Below are 23,789 nucleotides of genomic sequence, written 5' to 3' on the forward strand. Positions count from 1 at the left end.
TTGCCTAATCCCTCAGGAGGATCTCTTTTTTCAGGAAAATTATGGCTTTCACATACTTGATCAGGGAATAGTTTTCTGGTTGAATCTCTCTAATTGGAAACTACAACAAAATATAAGGACGAATATACAGAGTGAGTCATATGTATGGGAACCCTTCAATAAGTTGGAGACTGTTGTAGATATAATACTATAACTTCCAGGATAAGTTATTGGTCAAATACTCCACCTTTGGATGTACAACTGAATTTCAACCCCTCATAAGGGGGTTACTTAGGGGTTGTAACTCGAATGGGTGTTACATCATTTTAAAGGCCTTTTTAAACAAGAAAAATGTTCTATGATACTTGTATCCGAAATGGTGGCTGATTGAAGTTTTAGTTTTTAAATAAATGAGGGGTTGTAGCTCAAATATTTTGAATGTAAACACCCATTGTATGATACGTCATTTTAAATGCCTTTACAGAACAAGAAATATGGCATCAATAAAAATGTTCTATGATACTTTTATCCAAAATGGCGGTTGATTGAACTTTATCAATAATTAATTCTTTAAAAACTAAAACTTCAATCAGCCATTAATTTGGGATACAAGTATCATAGAACATTTTTATCGATGCCATCTTTCTTGTTTCAAAAAGGCCTTCGAAATGATGTACCACACAATGGGTGTTTAGATTTAAACTATTCGAGTTACAACCCCTTGGTCATCCCCTTATGAGAGGTTGAAATTCAGTTGTACGTCAAAAGGTAGAATAATTGACCAATAACTTATCCTGAAGGTAACAGTATTATATCTACACCAGTTTCCAATTTATTGAAGTGTTCCGATACATATGACTCACTCTATATTGAAGCTTGCATACCGCGTGGGGAATTCTCAATAATTGAGAATTGTATTGAATACTTGCTTTCGTATTGTGAAATACATATTTCTAATTTATTATTTGTAAGAGGAATTCTCAATAATTGATACTTGTTCTCTTATTGTAAAACTATCATACTTTATTTATTTGTGAAAGGGAAAATCAACTCTTCATGATCCAATAATAATGTATTTAATGAAAATGAATCATAAATTGGAAAGTATACGTAAGAATATGAATTCATACCATAAGTATCCCACAATATATTCCTTCTTATAAACTTGATAATTCTATAAGACAAGTGATAGGTTGAATGCCTGTTTGAAAGACTACGAAAGGATGACAATCTCTTCAACCAAGTCGGAGGGCATTTCTATTCTAGAAATTAAACTCTGATACACTAAAAACACCAAACACTAAAATGTGTGGTGAATTCAAATTCTTTTCAATCTCCACATTATTTTCCTATAACTGGAGAGATAATAGTTGGGCGTATTTGAAGATATTTTTCCAAATTGCAATTTATTCTGTTTATTCTGTTTATAATGCATTTATGATGTGGGTGTTATACTATCACCCCATACTCTCTTTTGTTTCATATTGAGGGTTTCTACCACATAGAGTGTGAGTGATATATATATGATAAGAATTATGTTTCTAGATTGTGCCTTGGTAACTGAGTAGAACTAATTTTTATTCCGAAGTTCTTCATCGAAAACTCAATTGAAATTTGATTGTTGATCAATCCAATTGATTGTTTATAACAAACAAAATCATCAAATATCATAAGGAAGGAAAGTGGTGCGCTTACCATCTTCATCCATTGATCATCCACATTCGCCTTCCAAATCACTGATGGAATGCCCTGCACTAACAACCTTTATTCTCTGCAACCGCTCTTGAATTCACTTTTATCAAATTAATATTAGCTTTTCCTTTATATGTCTTCTGCATTGAGATTGGTATTAGAATCAATTTTGAAAGGATAGATATTGGTTGAGTTTGCAGAAGAATATCACAATGAACAAAGGAAACAGCTCGAATACAACGTAATAAATAACGAGGAAGCTCAAGATAACTATTAAAGTATTCAAGCCAAGCCTAATTATTATGATGATAAAACAGTGATTGATAAAATATAGGCCTATATCATTCAAATTATTACTAGGAGAGAAAGGCTACATTCAGTATATTTTTTCAACTTTATAATTGTTGGGGTATTAAAACTTTGAATAAAACCCTCCAGTATGAAACCTTTAAAGCCATTCATCTTTTCAAATGTTGCCAAATTAAATCTATCTATTCCTTCTACGAGTATCCCTTCTCGTAGTATCAAATGAGAGTTCTTTATCTCCAAACTGTTATGCCCTTACATTATCGAGCATTCTGGAAGATCAAGGAGTTCAAAAGTGATGAGTTTCTTAAAAAAAATTGAAGATAAATATTGTATAAATCGTAGGAGATGTCGATGAGACTTGAAAGTTGTGTACTTTTTGAGAAAAAGACTCACTAAGTTGCTCAATTTAACATTGAAAAGATAGGAAGAATAGACTTTTAGAGCATCAATGACGTCACACCGACCAGCTGGTTTGGATTTGTTACTGCGCATCTTTTCGTGGCCACTACCTTGTATTCTAGGTAGATTGGTATTAACTTTGATAGTGAGAAAAGTTTTAACAGTATAAGTTGGCATTTATTGCAAAGTTGCTATTCAGTGAATGGCGGACTTGGGTAGATTGAAAATATTACCAATGCTTCTTCGTTTAATCCAATCTTATGTGGGTGACATACGATTTGTTTGTGTTGAGACCTTGTTAGTGAATACAGTAGATCTATTTTAAATCCAATCATATAAAATAATATGGACAAAGAATAACAGAGAAATTTATTATTTTCGTATTGCATGCATGACCACTTTTCACAATTCAAACATCAATACTACATTTTTAATAAATTCCAATTGTATTTAAGATGAAGCTTTGAAACTTGGTATGGCTTTATTTAAAAATAATAATAATAATATTATTTTAAATAATAATATGGACAGCTTGTATTTTTTTTAAAATCTATAGTTGCTCAGACTCGATAATAAGTTTTGCTAGAGGACCGGTTGTTGGCCGCCCTGTCGTTCAGTGCAAAACAGATTACAAGAATACACAGCGAACTATACAGAGTGTTTCAGAAGTACATTTTAGGGTATTGTTCCTGGATGATAAGAGACTAAAAATGTCGTATTTGAAATGTCCAAAACTCAGCGGTTATCCTTATAGCTGCCATTTTGTTTTTTCACTTAGAAATATTTTTATCTCAACAACGAAATGTTGTATTGATCTGAAATTTGGCAGAATCATTATGCTATAAGACTAAACTTTAAAAAATAAAATAAAAAATTTTCGATATAAATTTTCAAAATGACGGCCATTTTTAATTTTTGATTGCAAATTTCACGAAAACCGTTTACTATACAGAACATTTACAAGAGACAAAAAAGTTAGATAATTTTATCAAGATTTCAAGGATTTATTAAGATTGGTCAGAGAATAACAGAGAAATTAATTATTTTCGTACAGCATGCATGATCTTGAACAAAAAAAATGACCTTCTGAAAAACATTTTAAAATCAGCTGGATGGCCGTATGGAGCCATACCAAGTTTCAAAGCTTCATCTTAAATACAATTGGAATTTATTAAAAATGTAGTATTGATGTTTGAATTGTGAAAAGTGGTCATGCATGCAATACGAAAATAATAAATTTCTCTGTTAAGGATTCCGACACAGCCCCTTCCAATATCACCATCCGCCAGCAGCCAGGGCAGACAAGTCGGTAACGAGTTTGCAAAAAAATCCAACTTGAAATTTACTTCGTTCGTAAAGCCAGGTGCCAAGTTTTGTGATATTGTGCCGGATAGATTGGCAGACTTCGGCAGTGATGACGTGTTGGTGATTCAGGGAGGCACAAATGATGTCAGTAGAAATGAAGCAAACGACGTCCTGACAGGTCTGCGAAAGAGTCTGGCCGCTCTCTACGGAACCAACGTCATAGTATTCTCAATTCCACACCGCTACGATTTACCGGACTGGTCGTGTGTAAATGAACTGGTTAGAAAAACTAATATAGCCATGGAAAAAATTTGTAATTTATTCTCTAATTGTAAATTTATTGATATGAGTCATCTGGGTAGGAGATTCCACACATCTCATGGTCTGCATCTCAATAAATTAGGTAAGAAAATGATCTGTGATAGTATAATTGGATGCGTGCGTAGTAACTTCCTGTATAGAAAATCGACTCCAGCTATTCCTCTCTATAGTTCTTTTTTAGTTTAATTGACATAAGTGATACCGAGGTAACTGAATTTACAATACTTCTCGCTCAAATCTAGTTTTTGACAGTGACTCTCCTCTTGACAATCTACATCCAGATTTTAACCCAATCATTCCCACATATGAATCCAAAGATATTTGTTATGGTAAGATATCTACTTTTCCTCGTCAAATTCCAATGAATAAAAATAGAACAAATGTTGATAAGGTCTCCATATTACATCAAAATGTACAACACCTACCATCACGCTTGGAAATGTTAAATATCAATTTAGATGAGTTAGAGCCTGACATAGTAGCGATTTCGGAACACAAAATGTCAAATTCTGAAATAGAAATACTCAATGTTCCGAAATATCAGATAAGCTCAAGCTTTTCTAGACTAGAATGTACTGGAGGTGGGGTCATGATCCTAGTACATAATAAAATATTTTCCAAGTGTAAATCTGTAAAGTTACCAGCTATTTTGTCAATAACAACTGAAAAAGAGTTTGAATGCTGTGTTACTGAATTCACTCTTGATGGTTTAAATTTTGTAATGGCTTGCTTATACAGAACTCCTCAGCATTGTTTTTTGGATCCATTCTTAGAGAAGTTAGAAATTCTACTTGAAATTTTATGTAAAAAATATAAGAAAGTTATTTTAGCAGGAGACATAAATATCAATGTTTTAGAGAAAAATAATACTTATAATAAGTTAATGAATGTTCTCAAAATGCATAATATGATTTACATGATTGATTTTCCAACAAGAATAACAACCACATCCGAAACAGCAATAGATAACTTTATTACGAACATTGTTGACGATAGTTTAAATGCATCGAGCATCATCACTCACATATCGGATCACGATGCGCAACTGCTTGAGATCCGAGGTGTGAGTGGCGTTCTTGATAAACCAACTAGGAAATTTTATCGTAGATTTGATGAAAGTCATTTGGAAGTATTTTATAGAGAATTAGCAAATCTGAATTGGATGGAGATTTATCAATCACCGGTTGATGATAAATATGATGTCTTCATCTCAGTATTTTCACATTACTTCAACATTCATTTCCCAAAGATACTAAGATATAAAAAGGATAATAACAGCAAGATTAGGATGAGTACTGAGGTGATTGATAAAAAAAATGAATTATTAGAGTTGGAAAATTTACATAGACGAACTAAAGAGAAGATTTAAAGATTCAAATAAAAATAATAGAAAAGCTCTCAAACTTATGATACAAAAAAATAAACAGAAATACTTTGATAAAAAAATAATGGATTCCAAAAACAAGAACAAAATAGCTTGGAAAATTATTAATGCTGAGGTGGGTAAGAGTAAAAAGAATAATTCTAATTTAGGTGTAATAAGTGATGGTGCACTTTCAACGGACCCTCATTGTGTTAGCAATATTTTTAATGATTTTTTCGTTACAGCAGTTGACAATTTTGTAATTCCGGATATTCCTAAAAGTTCGATACCTGTATATGTACCAGTTTACAAAGTTGTCAAACTTCCTTAAGATTTAGATTCAATCCTATTAGCGAGAGTCAATTAATAAAAATAGTAATGTCATTTGAAAACAAACACTCTTCTGGTCCGGATGACATTCCAATGACAGTTGTCAAAAAAGTTTTACCAGCAATAATCAAACCACTAGCACATATTGTAAATTCCTCCCTAATATCAGGCCATTTTCCTAACAAACTGAAGATAGCTAGAGTCTTTCCAATATTTAAAAAAGGTAGTATCACAGATCCTGGTTGTTATAGGCCGATAGCATTATTGTCAGTATTTTCAAAAATTATTGAACGAGTGGTCTATATTCAATTGATGGAGTACTTAGAAATAAATAATTTATTGGACACAGAACAACATGGCTTTCGTTCAAAAAAATCAACAATTACAGCAGGAGTGGATTTCATAAATACAATAATTAATAATATAGATAAAGGAGAGAAAGTTGTTGGCACATTTCTGGACATGACTCGTGCATTTGACAGTGTACTTCACGTTGTTCTGTTACATTCGCTAGAGGATTTAGGAGTACATGGAAAGGAGCTTACTTGGTTCTCATCTTATTTAATTGGTAGACAGCAATTTGTAGAAATATAGCATACTCAAGAGAACAGTAACCATATATGTAAGAGAAGCTATCGCTCTGACCTGAAAAGTTTAAAATATGGAGTACCCCAGGGTCAATTTTGGGTCCGCTATTATTCCTGTGCTATATCAGGGGTATGCCCAATGTGGTTCCACCGCAAGCCTCTGTATGCCTATATGCGGATGATGCCAATATAATCTTTACTGGAAAATCGACTGAAGATGTGGAGCTCTCATCTGCTATAGGCCTGTCCTCGATTAATGAATATTGAATAGCCGGAATCTATTATTGAACTCAAGCAAATCTATAGTTGTCCCTTTTATGACTAGGCAGAGTAGGAATGAATTATGCCCAATCATAGCAGTGAATAACGAGCTTCTAGAGTCAGAAGAGACAACAAAATTTCTAGGCTTGTTAATAGATAGCAATCTTTCATGGGATAATCATGTTTGCCAAGTTATAAAAAAAATATCCCCAGGTCTGTATGCTTTGCGTAGAATGTCTAATTTATGTAGTATACAGACACTGAAATCAATATACCACTCCGTAATACATGCGCATCTAGCTTACGGTCTATGTATTTATGGCAGTACTAGTAAGAATAATCTTGATAAAATCCTCAAACAGCAGAAAACAGCTATAAGAATCATGCTCAACCTAAATAGAATTGACTCAGTAAAAGTAGCGTTCTCACAACTTGGAATCTTGACAGTTTATGGCCAATACATTTTTGATGTTATTATCTTCTTCAAAAACATTGCTGGTACAAACTTAAGGAATAATACACACAATTATAATACGCGTTTCGGTCGAATTACAGAAAGACACAGATTACATATCTTTGAGAATAAAACAATTTACAGAGGAGAGAAATATTTTCTGAAGCTACCAACTAGTTTAAGAGTATTAGAAGATTCTCAAATATTTAGAAAGAACTTGAAGGAATATCTGGTGAACTTATCGTTGTATTCGTTATATGAGTTTGACGCTAATTTTTAAATAAATTATAAATTTCTTTGTAGTCTAGAGATAGCCTAGCCCTAGAGTTGTAAAATTTTTGACACTATTCATATGTACATGTACATTATTTTATGAATAAAGACAAATTGAATATTGAATATTGAATATTGTTATCTTTGACCAATCTTAATAAAAGAGGTATCCTTGATTTTATTTTTTATAGCATAAATATCCATGCCAAATTTCAGAACAATACATCATTTCGTTCTTGAGATGAAAATTCCTAAGTGAAAAAACAAAATGGCAGCTATGGATAAGGATAACCGCTGAGTTTTGGACACTTAGAATACAACATTTGTAGTCTCCTATCATCCAGGAACAATACCCTAAAATGTTCGACACTACTTCTGAAACACTCTGTATATCTCTCTCCCTATTCTCCTCTTACAGCTACAAATTCGAACCATTTTCATTACTGAACTACAGTACAACTATGTTTTATCAAAATTGTCGATTGACTAGATATTTTAATTTATATGTTCCAAATAAATTCAATTTTGAGTAAAATATACCTATTCTTGGGTACCTATTGATTTTACTTGTTTTTTTTAGGAAGATATCAATACTCATTAAAAAATACTACCCAAGTACTTTGTAATACCAATCTTAAATTGAAATTTCATGAGTTTAATAACTGGAATTGAGACTGTATAAATAAAAAAATCCAACACGTTCAGTGGTCACCATTTAAGATGAAAAGGCACACGGCAATTTTTTTTTATTTCTTCACAATAAGACAAACCCAAGAAAACAAAGAAGGTAATATCATTAATTTGTGATCCAGAAGCCAGATTCATGAAAATATGCTTGGTAGTAGTGCGTAATTCAGTGCGCGGTTGGCTGTCTATAAAAAATAATGTGCAAACTTACAAGAATGTAGGCCTATCGGTGTCTATCAGTAGGCCTATGGCCTACAATAACGGTTGGTATGCCTGCAATAACGGTTGCTTTCTAGTGGGTGAAGCACATGCACATATATCAATGTCGTCAACCTATTCCGTTTTACAATATTTGAAAGCTTCATGAAAAAAGCATGAAAATGTACTCTGCGCAGGCCATAATAGAATAATCAAGATTTTTTTTGCCTGCCGCTTCTATTCAAATTAATAAGTTGAAATAAAATAATCCAGCAACCTTTAATATTTTATTAGTGCATAGCATGTTTCAACTCATGAAAAAATGTCAAATGTCATGGCTCTCATTTCTCCCATTTAAAGATTGTTCTCATGAATTGAAACATTAATTCCGAGCTCGGAAACCGGCCCTGGGTTTTATTGGTTTTATAGTCCACTGATTCGCAAAGTTAGTAGACAAATTATTAGTCTACTAACTTTGACTGATTCGTATGATACTTTCACCTGTAAAACATTAACGGAAATACATTTTTTTATTAAATTTGGCAGAGCTTGATATGCGGCGGAACTGAATTCCGGTACTAGGTAACTCTCTCAAGAAAATTTAGCCTAATATTGGAGTTTTGAAGAAATTGAATATTCAATGCCACAAACTATGAAAAAATAATAGAATACTTCAATTCAGAAAGTTGTTTTATAGAAATAAAACCTATAATACCTATTAAAAAAATCTCTATTAGGCGTAGGCAGTTAGGACTTTGAAGTCCTCTCTACCACTCAGCCTTGAAAATTCATCCTAATTTCATTTCATACCGATTATAGTCCTCACTCGCCATGTCGCTTGCCACGTTTGTAACCAGCTTGGCCATGTTGTTCTTTCCACTTGCCATCCACACTGCAATGTGAGTGTGACGAGTGTAGATGATATTAATGTGGATGCTTGGCTTGCCTCGCCTCGACAAAAATCGCAGCGAAGGCAAGTGAAGGCGAGCGCTGGCATAGAAGCCATCCACACTCTTGCAATCGTCGTCATTTGTACGCATTTTGCGAGAGTGTGAAAGCGGCATTACCCAACGCCAGCCATTCACAATATTCATATACATGGTTCATTGAGCCACATTGAGCTAGCCCCTCTCATCGGCTGCGCAGCAGGGGAATTCTTCCTTTCTGCCGGCGTGAGAATGGTTGTGGCGAATTTTCAAATATTAAATAGATAAGATTAGGAAAATGTAAAAAATGTAGAATGATTTGTTTTGAATACTTCGACTGATATTTTCGCAGTATTTGCTGTTTTTGACTAGTGACCCACCTTGGTTGGATAACTCGCTCATGAACTGCTGTATTGTAATCTTTAAAACAGCAATTCTCAACTAAACGAAGTTGGTGAGCTAAATATTTCTTTCACAAGAAAAATTTGACAGTAGGTTTCATTGGGGATCCTATGTGAAGTAAAAAAATACTCTGTCGCTTCAACATGTTATTTGTCCCTAATATTATCAATCCAGATTTTTTTGTGATAAATGATTTCGATACAGCGTTCCAAGAGAAAATGAAAGACATATATGATTTCGATTCGGTACAGAGTAGGCAAAAACCGCACTTTGATATCTCAAACCGATTCAGTTTGTTGATGTATAGCTTATTATTTGTTAAAAGTCGTAGCCTAAAACATGTAGCAAATTTACCAAAGTGTACCAAAGTGTTCAAAATTTGAAGCTGATTGATAATTTATTTCTATTGTAGAACATACAATCCCACTGACGGACAACGACTTTGGCCTTGAGTCAAAATTAAGAACTCGCTGACGCTCGTTCTAAGTTAAGGCTGTGCATAAAGGTCAAAAAAACTTTCTACAGGTGATATTTTCCAATGTATTCCGATTTGTATACTATCAAGCAATCAAAATGAAAAAGTTCTAGGCCTATCAGGAAATGTTTTTTTCGATAATTACCCTACCTTTTGAGATACGGTGTGAGCGCATTAATAAGTTTAAATTTTTGGGACAGATCATTTCAAATTCGGTAAGAGATAAATTCTTGATGTTGATTGAATAAAACAAAAATATTCTGAAAATATAAATTTTTTAAAATATTATCCAATTTACTAAAAATTACCAAAAATAACTTTCATTTGAGTAACATATAAGTACCTAAATACCATGAAGAATTCTCAAAATTTCATGGATTTATCTCTTACCGAATTTGAAATTAAATTTAAACTTTAGGCGCTCATATCTCAGAAAGTAATGATCGGAAAAATAATGTTTCCCTAGAAAGAGAACGTTTTTATTTTGATAGCTTGATAGTACCGGTACCTATACAAATTGAAAAATGTTTTGTAAGTTTTTTTAGACTTTCAAGTTATTATCAAGAGGCAGAGCCTAACGGCTCATATTTTCTCAACTCGATAGTAATTCCTCATTCATTCGGTTCTGGGTAGCGTGTGTATTATTGTCAATATATGTACCTATAATTATACTGCTGAGATGAAATACCTTTTGGTGTGCCATAACGTTACCTGAATGGCTGGCAACAAACTTCTTTTGGCCGCAACTATACGAGAGGTGTCTTCAAAATGCATGGCCTCTTACATTAAATTTGTCTTCAAAACTCATGACCTTATTACATTATGGGGCGGGTCTATGATATACGTTATTGAAGGGTGACCACTTGAGCCAACTCTTCTGATGTTACTGCTGCAATCAGCTAGACGGCGGTAGTAGAAGAGATGGATAGGCCGCAAGTGCCTCAATGACAGGGCTTGCTTTGCATGGCCGCCTCGTTCTTTCAACCTAACGCCATGCGATTTTTACCTTTGGGACTTCAAGGATTGTGTCTACGTGCCTCCACAACCAGTATTTATTAAGGAATCTGATTGAAGCAGCTGTTGCTACAATATTATTGAAGACACACTTATCAATGTAGGCTGGATGTGTGCCGTGTGGCTAAATGGTAGGTAGTCACATTTATAAGGTTCTTAGTAACACTGTGAGTTACTCTTTCATTTGACATATCATTTACAACTCCAAGTTCAATGTAATATATATCATAGAGTTAAAACACCTATATTCACCCATTTATTTTAGAGAAAAACCTTCTTAATGCTTACGTACGTTCCATTTCTCAGCACTGCTTTTCAGGTGACTTCAGTATCATTGAACTGGAAGTTAGCTTTCTATAGCACTGGTGAATATCATCAATAGCATATTTTAATACGGCTACTTCTACTTAAATTATTGATATAGAATTACCATTTTTTTAGAAAACTTTCAATATAAACACTACTGGTTTCAGTTTTTAAGCTGATTTTCATGTGTCCATTTGTCTATAAAAGTTTTTTAAAAGGGGTACTATGTTATTTATATATTAATCAATAAATAGCTCCAAAAGGATCGCTAGACAGATCAGGGTAGAACGATGAAAAAGCCAACAAATCTTGCTTCAACCTTATTCATTTTCAAAATCTGAAAGTATTCTGTTATTTATTCCAATAATACTGAGTAAGGTCGGTCTATAACTAAGCCTATAAAATGTTTCTATAGACCTTAATTTATTGATTTTATCTTCCACGTTTTCCCTTCAACACTATCGCCCATTCCTCAGAAATTCAAATGAAGAAAAATTGAATTCTTCCGAAAGGACCAACTACTTTCATTGAGCATCATCCTCATCTCTATAGTCATGTTGCTCATCAAAGGGATGGACAACATGAAGTTTGCACTTGTGTAAGTATAAAAGTAATGACTTAATCAGCTTATTTTACAAATATTGAAAGCAAAGACTTTTACAAACTTCTAGCAGGTAACCCATGCATGCTTTGCACTGAGGAAAATTTGTGTTCTAAAATGCAATCTCCTTAGGTCCAGGAAATATAAAAAGATTGAATAATTTTTTTTTTCAAAATTACGGGGATAATCTTCACCAGAGTTCAACATTTCCATGAAAAATGAGTTTTCTTGGTCTCAAATCTGCAGCCTTACATTAACTAGTCGCGCGTACGAAGAGCAATTGAGCTACGGAAACACTTTGAGAAAGCTCTGTTTGGTTGGGCTTTTATAGTTAAGTGAACTTTGAATCACAAATAATTCATCCTCATCATAATCCATTCTCGGTAAATTCTAAAATTACCCCGCACGATGACATGGTCATAGTGATCATCATAGTTTTTATGTTTCAAATGGAGCCATCTTGTCTTGCGAAAAGTACTACGCTAAGTTGTTCGAAGAATTATTGACAAATTCGTGTTTTTGGTGAGATTGATTTCCATTTAAATTTCGAAATTATACTTATGACAAATTTGTGATTTTGGAAGGATTTATTTCTATTTCAATTTTGAAGATTATGATGTAAGAACAGTGAATTGGATCCACAAAGTAGTCTAGTGTTAGTTAGTCTAGTGCATATTGAAAAAATATTCCCTATGTCAATGGGAAAATCATTGCAATATGAAAGATGACAGTCAGAATGTTAATTTTTTGAAATAAAAAAATCAATGTCAATCATTGAAATACGATTGTCATGGACCATCATTAATGACTTCAGCCCAAGTAAAAAGGAAGATCGGCATTTGAGAGAATATACTTTGAGAGAATTTACTTTGGAGGGCGTTTAATTAAATAGAAATCAAGAAAACAAAATACAAAAGAGTATGAAAGTAAATACTTAAGAATAATTTTTCAATAAGCATTGGAGGTCAGTCCTTAATTAAAATACATAATTTACAAATTTCATGAGAACATTTATCTTTTGTCAGTTATAAGTAAATCAGTAAAAATGGAATTTACTTAATGGACTTTCAGCAAGAATTAATTACACTAATTTATAAATATTACTGCCCTGTAGTTTTCAATATTAAAAATTGATTAAGTACAAAATGATCATTATTGAGCGCAATGACGACCAGCGCCTGCGCCTCACAGCAGAGCCTACCGAACAGCAGACCAACGGCTGGATCGGGTTAAATAAAGCAAACATCAAACTAAAATAAAAAAAATTTAGTCGATCTATTAAAATTACAAAGATTTACAACTTACAAAGTAGCCTTGTACTTTTTCAGAGAAATAAAAGACCAGGTATTACCGATACAAATTTGCAACTGCGTAGAAATAGTCGCAATGAGCGTACAGGAGGGCTGCCGAGCTAAGACGGCATTTCAACTATGTATTAATTTTCTTGACAAAGGTGTATTACCAACGACTGAAAGGAGGAAGAATTTCTGATCATAAATAAATTATGATGTATTATCAACAATATCTATGAACACACAAATGACACAAATCTACAATATATTAATACTCTATGAAACTCATCAACTATATTTTAGAAACAGTTTATGTATCAAATTACTATTATTCCTTAGAAAAAGAATAAATAAAGAGAAGATCGACCGTCGCATGTATTGGACACTGGAGCGGCGGCCGATCCCAATCTTGTCTAACTTATTGCCAGTCGAGAGCTGTTAATTCCCGGCAGCATATCTGCCGCCATTGCAATACCTTATTATAATAATATCAACAAAGTGGAAATAATAATTAATAATAAATAATGAAATTGATCTCAATGGAAATTGCATCGTGTCTAGAGTTGTTGAACGAGTAGTCTAGTCTTTTGTAAACTATTTTCACAGACCTTATAAGTAAAGAGAAGAGGACGCGGACCCAGGTGCGGCGATCAAATATCCATGTGAGGCGAATGTAACACACCGCACCGCCGAGAAAACAAAAAGACCAGTCCCAAGTCCGTAGCTCACTATATATTATATTATTTAAAATTAAAAAATTATCATAGAACCATTCGACTTTTAAATTAATTTCATTTAAAAATCGTCTGCCTCCCCCTGCTTATGTACGGCAGTCGGTGTTGGAGGGTGGAGAGGTGAGCGCCTGCTCGCCACAATAACATCATAGCAATAATATATATATATTAATAATAATTGTGAACATTACACTCGTAGATTCATTCACACTGAAACATAGCACGCGTTCGTAGCACTTCGTCCAGAATACACTGCTGTGATGAGGCGGCGACCAGGCGTTCACCGCTGCTGCTGCGGCCAGTGGGCGGGAGGGGAAGGCAGGCGGTCACACGCACGCACTCACTCGTCGCTCAGTCCATCTCACTCACTCACACGTATCGCATCGCACTCATTATGCATCCTCGTCGTCTTCGTCGCCTTCTCCATCATCCTCGTCCTCTTCTGCAAACAAACAATGCCAATTAGTTACCATTAATACTATTATCAGAATATGGTGATTATCATTACGGATCACACTCTATTACTTATCAACAACAAGTAATCCAATAATGCATCTAATTATTCAAATAAATTTCAAAAATGTGGGTGCAATGATTGTATCTATTCTACTGTCAAATGAATCTAATCATATCCGTTCGGATATTATCAATCCATAGATCGACTGTTATCAATACTATTTTCAGTTAAATCAAATAGAGTGTAGTCACATGGAGGCAATCACATCTCATTAATCATAAAAAAAATTCTCAAGATTTTCAAGTTATGAAATCGAATTTCAAAAACTTTGTATACAATAGTTGCATTTTACTGGCAAATAAATTGAATAGTTGTTAGCTCCCTGATTGTACATCGAGTTGGCACAAGAGCTAGTTTCAACTGATGATGCAATCCGACATATTCATCAGATTTAAAAATGCCCTTATAAATTCCAGTTAAATAATCCATACATTATTGACAAATAACGGGAGAGGATAACGCGAGATAACTATCTATAGAGCCAATAAGCATTTATACCGGCTAGAACTTTGAGCTATGAAAACTTTACTCCAGATTGATAGCTTAGTCATTTCAATAGTCAATCCGAATCCACCACTCGTTCTACCAAAAAACTCTGCAACATCAGTTTTATCGGGATATTGACCATAGAAACAACTTACAACATTCACCATCTCTATTGAAATTCGATTTTGTCAGGTAATTTTATTAGTATACTAATATAATCTACATCAAAACTGGGTATGACAAAAAAAGCAATGATTTTGGAAAAGTTGACCCAATCATTTGATGTAGGAATGATTTTCCTAACCTTACTCAACAATCAAAATTCATGTGTAGTTATGACTGATTTTAGTTTATGCATAAACATTTGCTTGTGCGCGGGAAATGTGGAGATAATCAAATAAGCATGTCCCAGAGCGGAATTAGATCCTACAGCTAGACGCGCAGCTCAACACCGGCCGACCAGTAATAAACAAGTTATTGTCAGATTCACTTTCAACTGTCACCTTTTTTATGAATAACGCAAACGCTTATCATCCAACCGATGATGACAGTTGAAGTGAATCTCACTAAAGTTGCCGGCCGGCCATGCTGACTATAGACTGTGCAAACCTTAGTTTGCAGTATTAGTCTTATGGAGTACAAACACATTTCATAGAATTCAGAGAACCTGCGAAATAATTGTGTAAGAGAAAGAGCGAAGAAGAGAGTGTAGGCATTTTTTATAGAATCAGCAAAAAACGGCAACAGTGTGCTTCTATTGTTCTATTGAAATAACATTGGCCATATAGCCCAGAGAGTATAGAATGTAAATGATATTACATTCTATCCTCACTGATATAGTCCGTGATGCAAAATAAAAGTTTGCATGGACTGTAGTATAATTCGCAATTTTTATTCACTAAATAGTATACAGATTCAGTATTATTTGGTGCCTCAGTATATAGTGTTCAACTAAAATTCAGTTGAAGTGACTTACTGGTGTATTTTGAAGCATCTATTTTTATAGTTTTAGGTTGACTGATTGTTCTTCATTATTTTGATAATGGATCATTTAAAATGTGGAGTGGGGTGGATATTTACCTTCTTCGCCTAGGTCCTCTTCTCCTTCAGGTAATTCCTCCTCCTCGTCCTCCTCCTCCCCTTCAACATCCTCCTCGTCGTCTAACTCTTCTTCTTCGCCGTTTTCTTCTTTTTTGGCTTTTTTGACATCGTCAACTTTGTCCTGTGAATTACAAACAAGCGAAAATGTGAATCAAAATATACATTTACGTGATATTGAGAGATAGAAAACAAACAGTGTGCAGCCTACCGTGACTATACAATATTAAATTAAAATCAAATATTCACAACATATTAATATCAAAACCACACAAGAATATTTATTCATTTTTACATTGACAGTATACACAAATTATGTGAATTATTAAGGGTCATCAGACCTAGCCCAAAACTGTCATTTTCTCAAATTAAAAAAAAATTAAGGCCCGGTTGCCCAAAATCCGGTTTTCATCATGATTAATTTCACGAGAACCTATCAGAGATAACTATTTCGAAAAGGATGCTTCTCTGAAGGTTCTCGTGAAATTAATCACGATTAAAATTCAACCGGCCTTTGTGCAACTAGCACGAAGTGTTATTCATTTCACTTTTCTATTTTTTCATAAAATACAGTCTAACTCATACCATACAAGAACTTAGAGTGTAAATGTTATGCGTTCCACTCAAACTGGAAATAAAATACTTGAATAGTTGATATGCATACTGCCACGATACAATATCACGTGTTCAGCACAGAAGTTCTTTAGAATTGGATAATTATATAAACTATTGTTGAAAACATGCGCTGAACGGTAAGACCATATATGCTAGAGCAGTGAAGTTATACAATGTTAATTAATAACATTTATTTTCTATTTTTTTTCTCTGGATAGAAGATAACGATCAAGGGAAGAGTGATGACATAAAATTCAACAATGTTTATCATGGCTGTTTCCAAGTTATAGGTAATGATGAGCTCAGTTGATAATTTATTTCCAACATGAATAATTATAATTATTATTGAGCTTCGTGAGTAGTATAGTATCGCAATGCCAAGTGCCAACAATGGTGGAGTACGAGACATTGGAAAGCCCGAGTTGATTACAACCAGTTGTCGCGGCAAACAGAGAGGGGAAGGAGAGCGAAAGAGAAACAAATAGAAAAGAGAGGGATATATATATATAGAGTGAGAGAGCGTTTATACACAACGAGAAGAGTGAGTAGCCCTGTGCGAGGCTACAGGTTCACGACCTGGCCGGGATATGCTAGCCTCGCACAGGCATCTGGCCGCCCCCCTCCCCACCAAGATACCAAATAACGAGCGTTTCGGTGGCTGTTTGGAAAGGAGAACCGGAAAGAGGCACTCTCTACTCTCTTGCTCAAACGCTCTCGCACCATCTCACTCTCTTTGGCGCGATGTTTCCCTCCGCGCACGCTTTCAAAAGCCGGCACACCATTCATGCCTTGTCTGCAGTTGTCAACCACCCTACCGAGGGAGAAAACATTACCCTCTTTCAGACCACAGGGATGTGAGCCCAAACTTTGGCATTGGCAGCACTGCTTGAGCGGGAATCGTACAGCCAACAATAACGATAAGCATAGTATCCACAAAAATTATCGATTACAATGAACTGGGTAATGAATCTCCTCATGCAGTATAATTTATATTATTCTAAAGCAACATTACTGTGTATACTGCTAAAAAACGGCAGTTGAAAGTTGAAGGATATTAGAAAAAGCATTACACAAGCATTCTAACCATTCGGAAAAAATTGTAATAAGCACATTTTATAACTGGAGAGAATAAGCCAAATATTTCATCATGTCGTTATGCTTTTAATCTTGTAAGTTACATGAACATATTTGTCAGAATAAATATTATCTTACTAAGTAGCTTTTTATGTACAAAACATAATAAAATCTAAATCATCTAATACGCGCGTCACTTGGAAGGAATATATATATATTTTTTTAATTAAACTAAAATTGGATAAGTCGAAGAGGCTCAGTCTTAGTTGTACATCATCAATGCCCACGCCGCGCTATGCTATGCAGTGACGCGTCAATCTAGCACATTCCTCCCACAAAAACACCCACATTATTGAGCCTCATATTTAAAAATTTGTCTTTCTCTTTGTACGGTAGCCAATTCGCGACAGGGCAAATCACTATCTGGACTATTAAGCAAACTGTCGAGTATATAGATAATTGGTAATGTGAAGAGGGGGGGGGGGCTTAGTGTCGCTGTATGTTGAGCGACAGCAAATATTGGGAGAAACGTGGCGGCAGTCACTAGGAAACAAGTCGACGCATTTTTCAGTCAGTCTCGACCTCACTTTGAGTGGGAAAATGATTAGCGTTGCGTAAGTGAGAGAGAATAGAAGCGGGTGGTGTCTGTGTGGTGAAAGCAAAGAGAGAAGCAGAAGACGGGGGACGGAGGAGGAGGGGTAGGCAAGAGCAGCGTGTCGATACCGGCCGGCCGGCGGATGGCAAGAGAGTGACGCTCACCCGGCAGCCATCTTGGAAATATGGCGCTCGCAACGCTATCTGTCAGGGCGCCAAGGGCTCAACTGCCGTTCGGTTATCCCTTCCATCGTCGCGATCAAACTCATCATGGCTGACGATCTCCCGCCCTACAAGTCGCAAGACAATCGCGCGTCTGGCGATCGATAGGATCAGACTGAAAATCGAGCTAAATGTGAACTAAATCGCTGCTGCTGCCGCTTCTTCCTTCACGAGGCAAGCGTGCAAACCGCGTTTGACCTTCGCGCGTTGCTAGCGAACGCAACTACAACAACGCGATGCCGACTCAAACTCAATACACACGCAACTTCTCCCCCTCCCACCAAAATAACTACCGTTTCGTCCAAAAAACATGCGAGTCAAGAGAGTAAGAGAGAAAGCATTGAATAAAACTAATGGCTGAATTTGAATTGAGACATTTCATTGAAATAATAATAAGAATTATCAAGAGAGAAGTAGATACTCCAGTAATAACTGATTCAACAACGGCTCATTCAATTCAGAAACGGCTTTTCAAAAAGACATGCTACTGGTAAACAAGGTGACCAAAGTACATGAAGTGGTTTATAACACGGTGACACCTGTTGCATTGTCAGACACGCGATATAAAATACACTATGACTTTATTTAAGTTCATACCTATAACAACATAGTTATTGAAACTTTTGATGAAGGAATTTTAAATTAGGTATTGCATTGTTGACGATTAACAAAACATGTAATTATTTATAAATCTAGTAAAAAATTCTTTTTTTTTACTGCATTTAGAATAGAATGTGGAAAAAAATATCAAAATTCACATGTAATTAGAATGAAGATTCAACTCTCAAATTTATCAAGACCTTATGTATCCTTAACTCCATTCCAAAATAAATCAACAATAAAAAATTATACAAATCTAAATTATATTTTGTCCACGTTAATTTTTTTCCGGTGAGGATGATGCTCATTATGAGCTCCACACCTGTGCGTGAGTAAAGAAACTTAGATGACGAAAGATGAATTTATAATTGTGTTTTAAGTAGATGTATGATAGTTCAATTTATAATAAGCTTTATTAAGCACACCAATCAAATAAACACATTTAAAATTAATGAATAACTCATTCTTTAAAAACTATAATCAATAAACACTACCTATATCAAACATGCAATGACATATAAGAAAAATAGCCTAATGTAAATAATGTAAGAAATTTCCTATATTTCAATTCATGAAATTATAAATTCAATATCATTCAAGTCGGAATTTACGTCAATAGTACTGCATTGTGGAATTGTAAATTAGGCTACTGGGCTCTGTTGAATATTCTTAGGTCAGTTATGAAAATATTGCTTTGTTCACATTGTCAACATAAATGTCACAGTGGAAATTAATAAGAATCAACCGCTTCCTTCCTTTGTGAATTAAGACAATTCTGCATTTGAGGAACAAATTAATAAAATTAACTAGCTACTCATGGAATTAGAAAAATTCTGGATCTTTCATAAAAGTAATAGCCTAAGTAAATTTACAATGTTGTAGACTTTCTTCAACTATGTTACAATTAGTAATAATGTGTAATAACCAGTAAGTCATTATTTGTACTATTGTACAATAACAACATATTCCAAGAGAGAAAATTTCACGTTTGAGTGAATAGGTTAATAATAACAGTCCTTTTGGCGCCAATAGATGCTATTATTGTTACTAGCAAGCTAATTTTCAGCATATTATAGAAAAGACAAAAAATTGGTGAGAAACTACTGTAAATTTTATAAAAATTGATTTCAAATGAGTGAAATAATAATGAAGGAATGCTTTGTATTTATGGAAATCAATAAGTTTATGATTAAAAAGGTGTGGAACTTCTTGATATAGCAACAATAATGACTAACATAGATTTAATACGATCGGTTAAGAGTTATGAGAAAAGTACCTATTTGATAAATCGACTTCAACATAAAACTAAAAATTATCTATCAGGCTAGTTTGGCGGCAAAAATGTCAGATAATGGATGCATCTATCACATTGTAGCAGTAAACTTGACCTGAATTGGACATAAACTTCCTACAGTAACAATCTGATCAATAATTAATCAAAAAATTGTAGAGCATCTCTACAAAATTCCATAAGCTTTGTACATCACTGTAATTGTGGGAAGAATCAAGTACTCTTCATAACTGACTTTTTCTTCAAGGAAAGCTACTAAAAGACAACACGCCGCCATCTTAAATGCTAAGTTATACATAGACTCAATAGTGCTAAGTAAAAACGCGGGATATTGATTAAAACATAAGATGAAGGGAATATAAAATTTTTAACAAATTCTAAGAGAATGTCGCCATTCAATTTCAATTTCGTTGAAACAGAAGAGTTTCTTAGTAATTATATAACTAAAACCTGTGATGAAAGTTCGACATACCGGCCGGCTTCACCACATGGCAACATTAGAAACATCAAAAAAATATAAAGAATTTAATCAATTTTCAACTCTCAAAATAATATTGGTGTATCAATTGAGATATAAATTATAAATTAAGACTGGTTGCAAGTAAAAACTAACAACAATGACATTAACTAAGCTTGGCGGCACATGACCAGTAAACAGAAAACTTAATATTTACAACATACCTCTGCTGGCCTTTTTGTTCCTTTAACTTCTGCTTTTACATCACCTCCAGCCTTGTCGTTGTTTTCCGTAACTTTGTCTACGGCGACTTCTGAGTTATTTTCTTTCGTACTCATTTTGACTAAAGTTTAAAGAGAAGTTATAACTTCCACTAACGCACAGCAACTCACTCAACCTGGCTTTGTTCAAAACGAAGATGGCGCGGTCTTGAAGCTCGATATGCCGGCGGTAGGAGAAACTGTTTTCAAAGATTGAAAATTTGTCTTTGTTAACAAAACTTCTGCTTCAAAGCAAACTTAAAAATTATAATAGAACTTTTAAAACCTTAGAATCATCTAATAAAACTTCAAAAATAAATAGGAATTCTGAAATTCGAGGGGTTTGAGAGTGTTTTGTATGTAATGGGTTTTGGGTTCAAGACTACCTTACAAACAAGCATAGGGGAATGTATGCACTCTATCGGCGTCTCCAGAAACTTTTCGAATTGTGCACCAAATTCAAAACTGTAAACAATAATTTATCAGTTCAGCAATTTGAGAATCTATAAGATTTGATCATGTAATGTTCTGAGTTTTTATCAACACTAAAATATTCTTTTTTTTATTCCTCGAGCTGCAATTGAGATAGTATTGTTGATAAACTGCCTGAGTTTACAAGTCATGTATTTTAAGTCAATTCCAAGTTCATCAAAACGATAGACAAGCCAACACTAACAAAATGTTAATAACTTAATCCTTATAGATTCTATTAGATTGAACGGAACTTGACAAACACATATGTTCATCATGTGTATAAGTAATGTTCAATCTAATAGAATCTATAAGGATTAAGTCATTAACATTTTTTTAATAACTTTGGTGTAAACGCAGCTCTATACCGCGTGGATTGTTCATAATAATTTTTAAATAGAAAAAATACCCATAAAAGAATTCCTCATCTTTTTTGTTTGGAGAAAAAGATCAGTATCCTACCTCAAAAATACTGTAACCCATATATGATAATGAATTTACAAGAATAATTTCTTGTTTATATGTTTTTTATACCTATATATAGGTACCGGTACCGTGTACCGGTAAGTTTAAAATAGTGTTGCTCCTTTCACAAAATCTTCAATAGGCTATTTGCACTCGAAATTTGCTTGAATATGATTGAATTAATTCAAGTCCCATGCTATAATTTTGTCAAATAAGCAGTTTTTTTATAAATAGGATAGACCCACTACAGATAATATAGATGAGCTCCACATTTATGAGCAATGATAATATAGCCTAAATTAAAAATCAATGAACCTATTTTAAAGAATACATTCCATGAATAAATATACTCCATGCATAAATCAATGTATCTAGAATGTATTCTATGTACATTGATTTAAATATTGTTCTACACGTGGCTTAGTGTGAGGTCCACTTCATATAGGTAATGTCAGTATTTGATTAATTATTGGTGTTGATATCCTTGTCTATGTCTATATACGGTAATTCTACAAGCCGATAGCGCTATTCGTTTTCTAGCTCCGTGACGTGGCCAGATCGTTTTTTAACTTTGTATAGATACAATTAATTTACAAAATATTCAATCTCAAGTATTGAATTTATTATTAAATAATTGGAAAATATATTTTCTTGACAAATAATGAAATATAATTAATTAGGTACGGTACGGAATTATTTTTATTAAAAATGAGTAGGCTAGTCAATAATATCACATCAGATGTACCGGTATCAGCTATCTTTTATAGAAAGCGTGGCAACGCTGTTCTCCTACTTTTATTCTATGACATTATTACGTGGACCTCACTATAGGCTAATTATATAGGTAATAATAATAATTACTATTATCTTTGTCTACTGAAGCAATGTCCTGCATAGGTGTAGGGCCTATACCTACCCTCTAATAAAACTGTCATGCGTTATTGGTATATGCTAATAATAAAATTATAAGTTAGTATGCTACCGGTAGTGTGAATAGTAAGGATAAGGTATTATTTTATAGGCTGATCATATTTTTTTGCTGAGGATGATGTAAGCGTACTTGGGCAATGATGGATTGCAAACTTAGTTTTGGGACGATTTCAATAAAAAGTTATTATTTTGAAATAAATGTTTGATTTCAAAACCATCAGAGCTGGCTTGAAACAGTCGCCTTTGCAGCAGTGTAACTGATGAGAGGACACTACTGAATAATCTCTTCTCTTCTCTTCTCTTCTCTTCTCTTTTATTTTATTTATTTTATTTATTATTATATACTTATAAAAGGCTAAGCCCCGACAGACTGAAATCACACCACAGCCCAAACTACTGAGCCTAAAAACTTGAAATTTTGCACGATTGTTTATGGTAGCCTGAAAACATCCACTAAGAAAGGATTTTCAGAAATTTGCCCCCCTGAGGGAGCTAGGCCCCCCCCCAAAATTTTGTACTTTTTAACTGCTCATTGCACAGCAAAGTCATGAGGAACTTTTTTGTTCAGCTACGAAATAAAATTAGATCTATGCGGAAAAATTTCGATCAGGAGCACAGGGAGGTCCAGGAGAGGGCATTTTTCGAAAATTTTGATGTAAAATCACACTACAGCTCAAACTAACTGTCCTACAGACTTGAAACTTTGCACAGATATTCTTCAAACATGCTAGACGCGCACTAAGAACGGATTTTGAGATATATTGCCTCTAAGGGTTTCAAAGGATGAAAAAGGATCCTATT

The 23,789-nt window shown here is 34.1% G+C and overlaps 1 protein-coding gene across 1 annotated transcript; it reads right to left on the reverse strand.

The window, feature by feature from the left end:
* Positions 1-12,745: 12,745 nt before the first annotated feature.
* On the reverse strand, positions 12,746-21,819 carry LOC111047346 (acidic leucine-rich nuclear phosphoprotein 32 family member B). The gene is made up of 3 exons (XM_022333082.2): positions 21,087-21,819; positions 15,992-16,133; positions 12,746-14,350 (listed from the first exon to the last, which is right to left on the reverse strand). The coding sequence occupies exons 1-3, from the start codon at positions 21,198-21,200 to the stop codon at positions 14,301-14,303; spliced, it is 306 nt and encodes a 101-aa protein (XP_022188774.1). The 5' UTR covers positions 21,201-21,819; the 3' UTR covers positions 12,746-14,300.
* Positions 21,820-23,789: the final 1,970 nt, after the last annotated feature.

This window comes from Nilaparvata lugens, chromosome 5 (genome assembly GCF_014356525.2).
Source record: "Nilaparvata lugens isolate BPH chromosome 5, ASM1435652v1, whole genome shotgun sequence".
Taxonomy (NCBI): domain Eukaryota; kingdom Metazoa; phylum Arthropoda; class Insecta; order Hemiptera; family Delphacidae; genus Nilaparvata; species Nilaparvata lugens.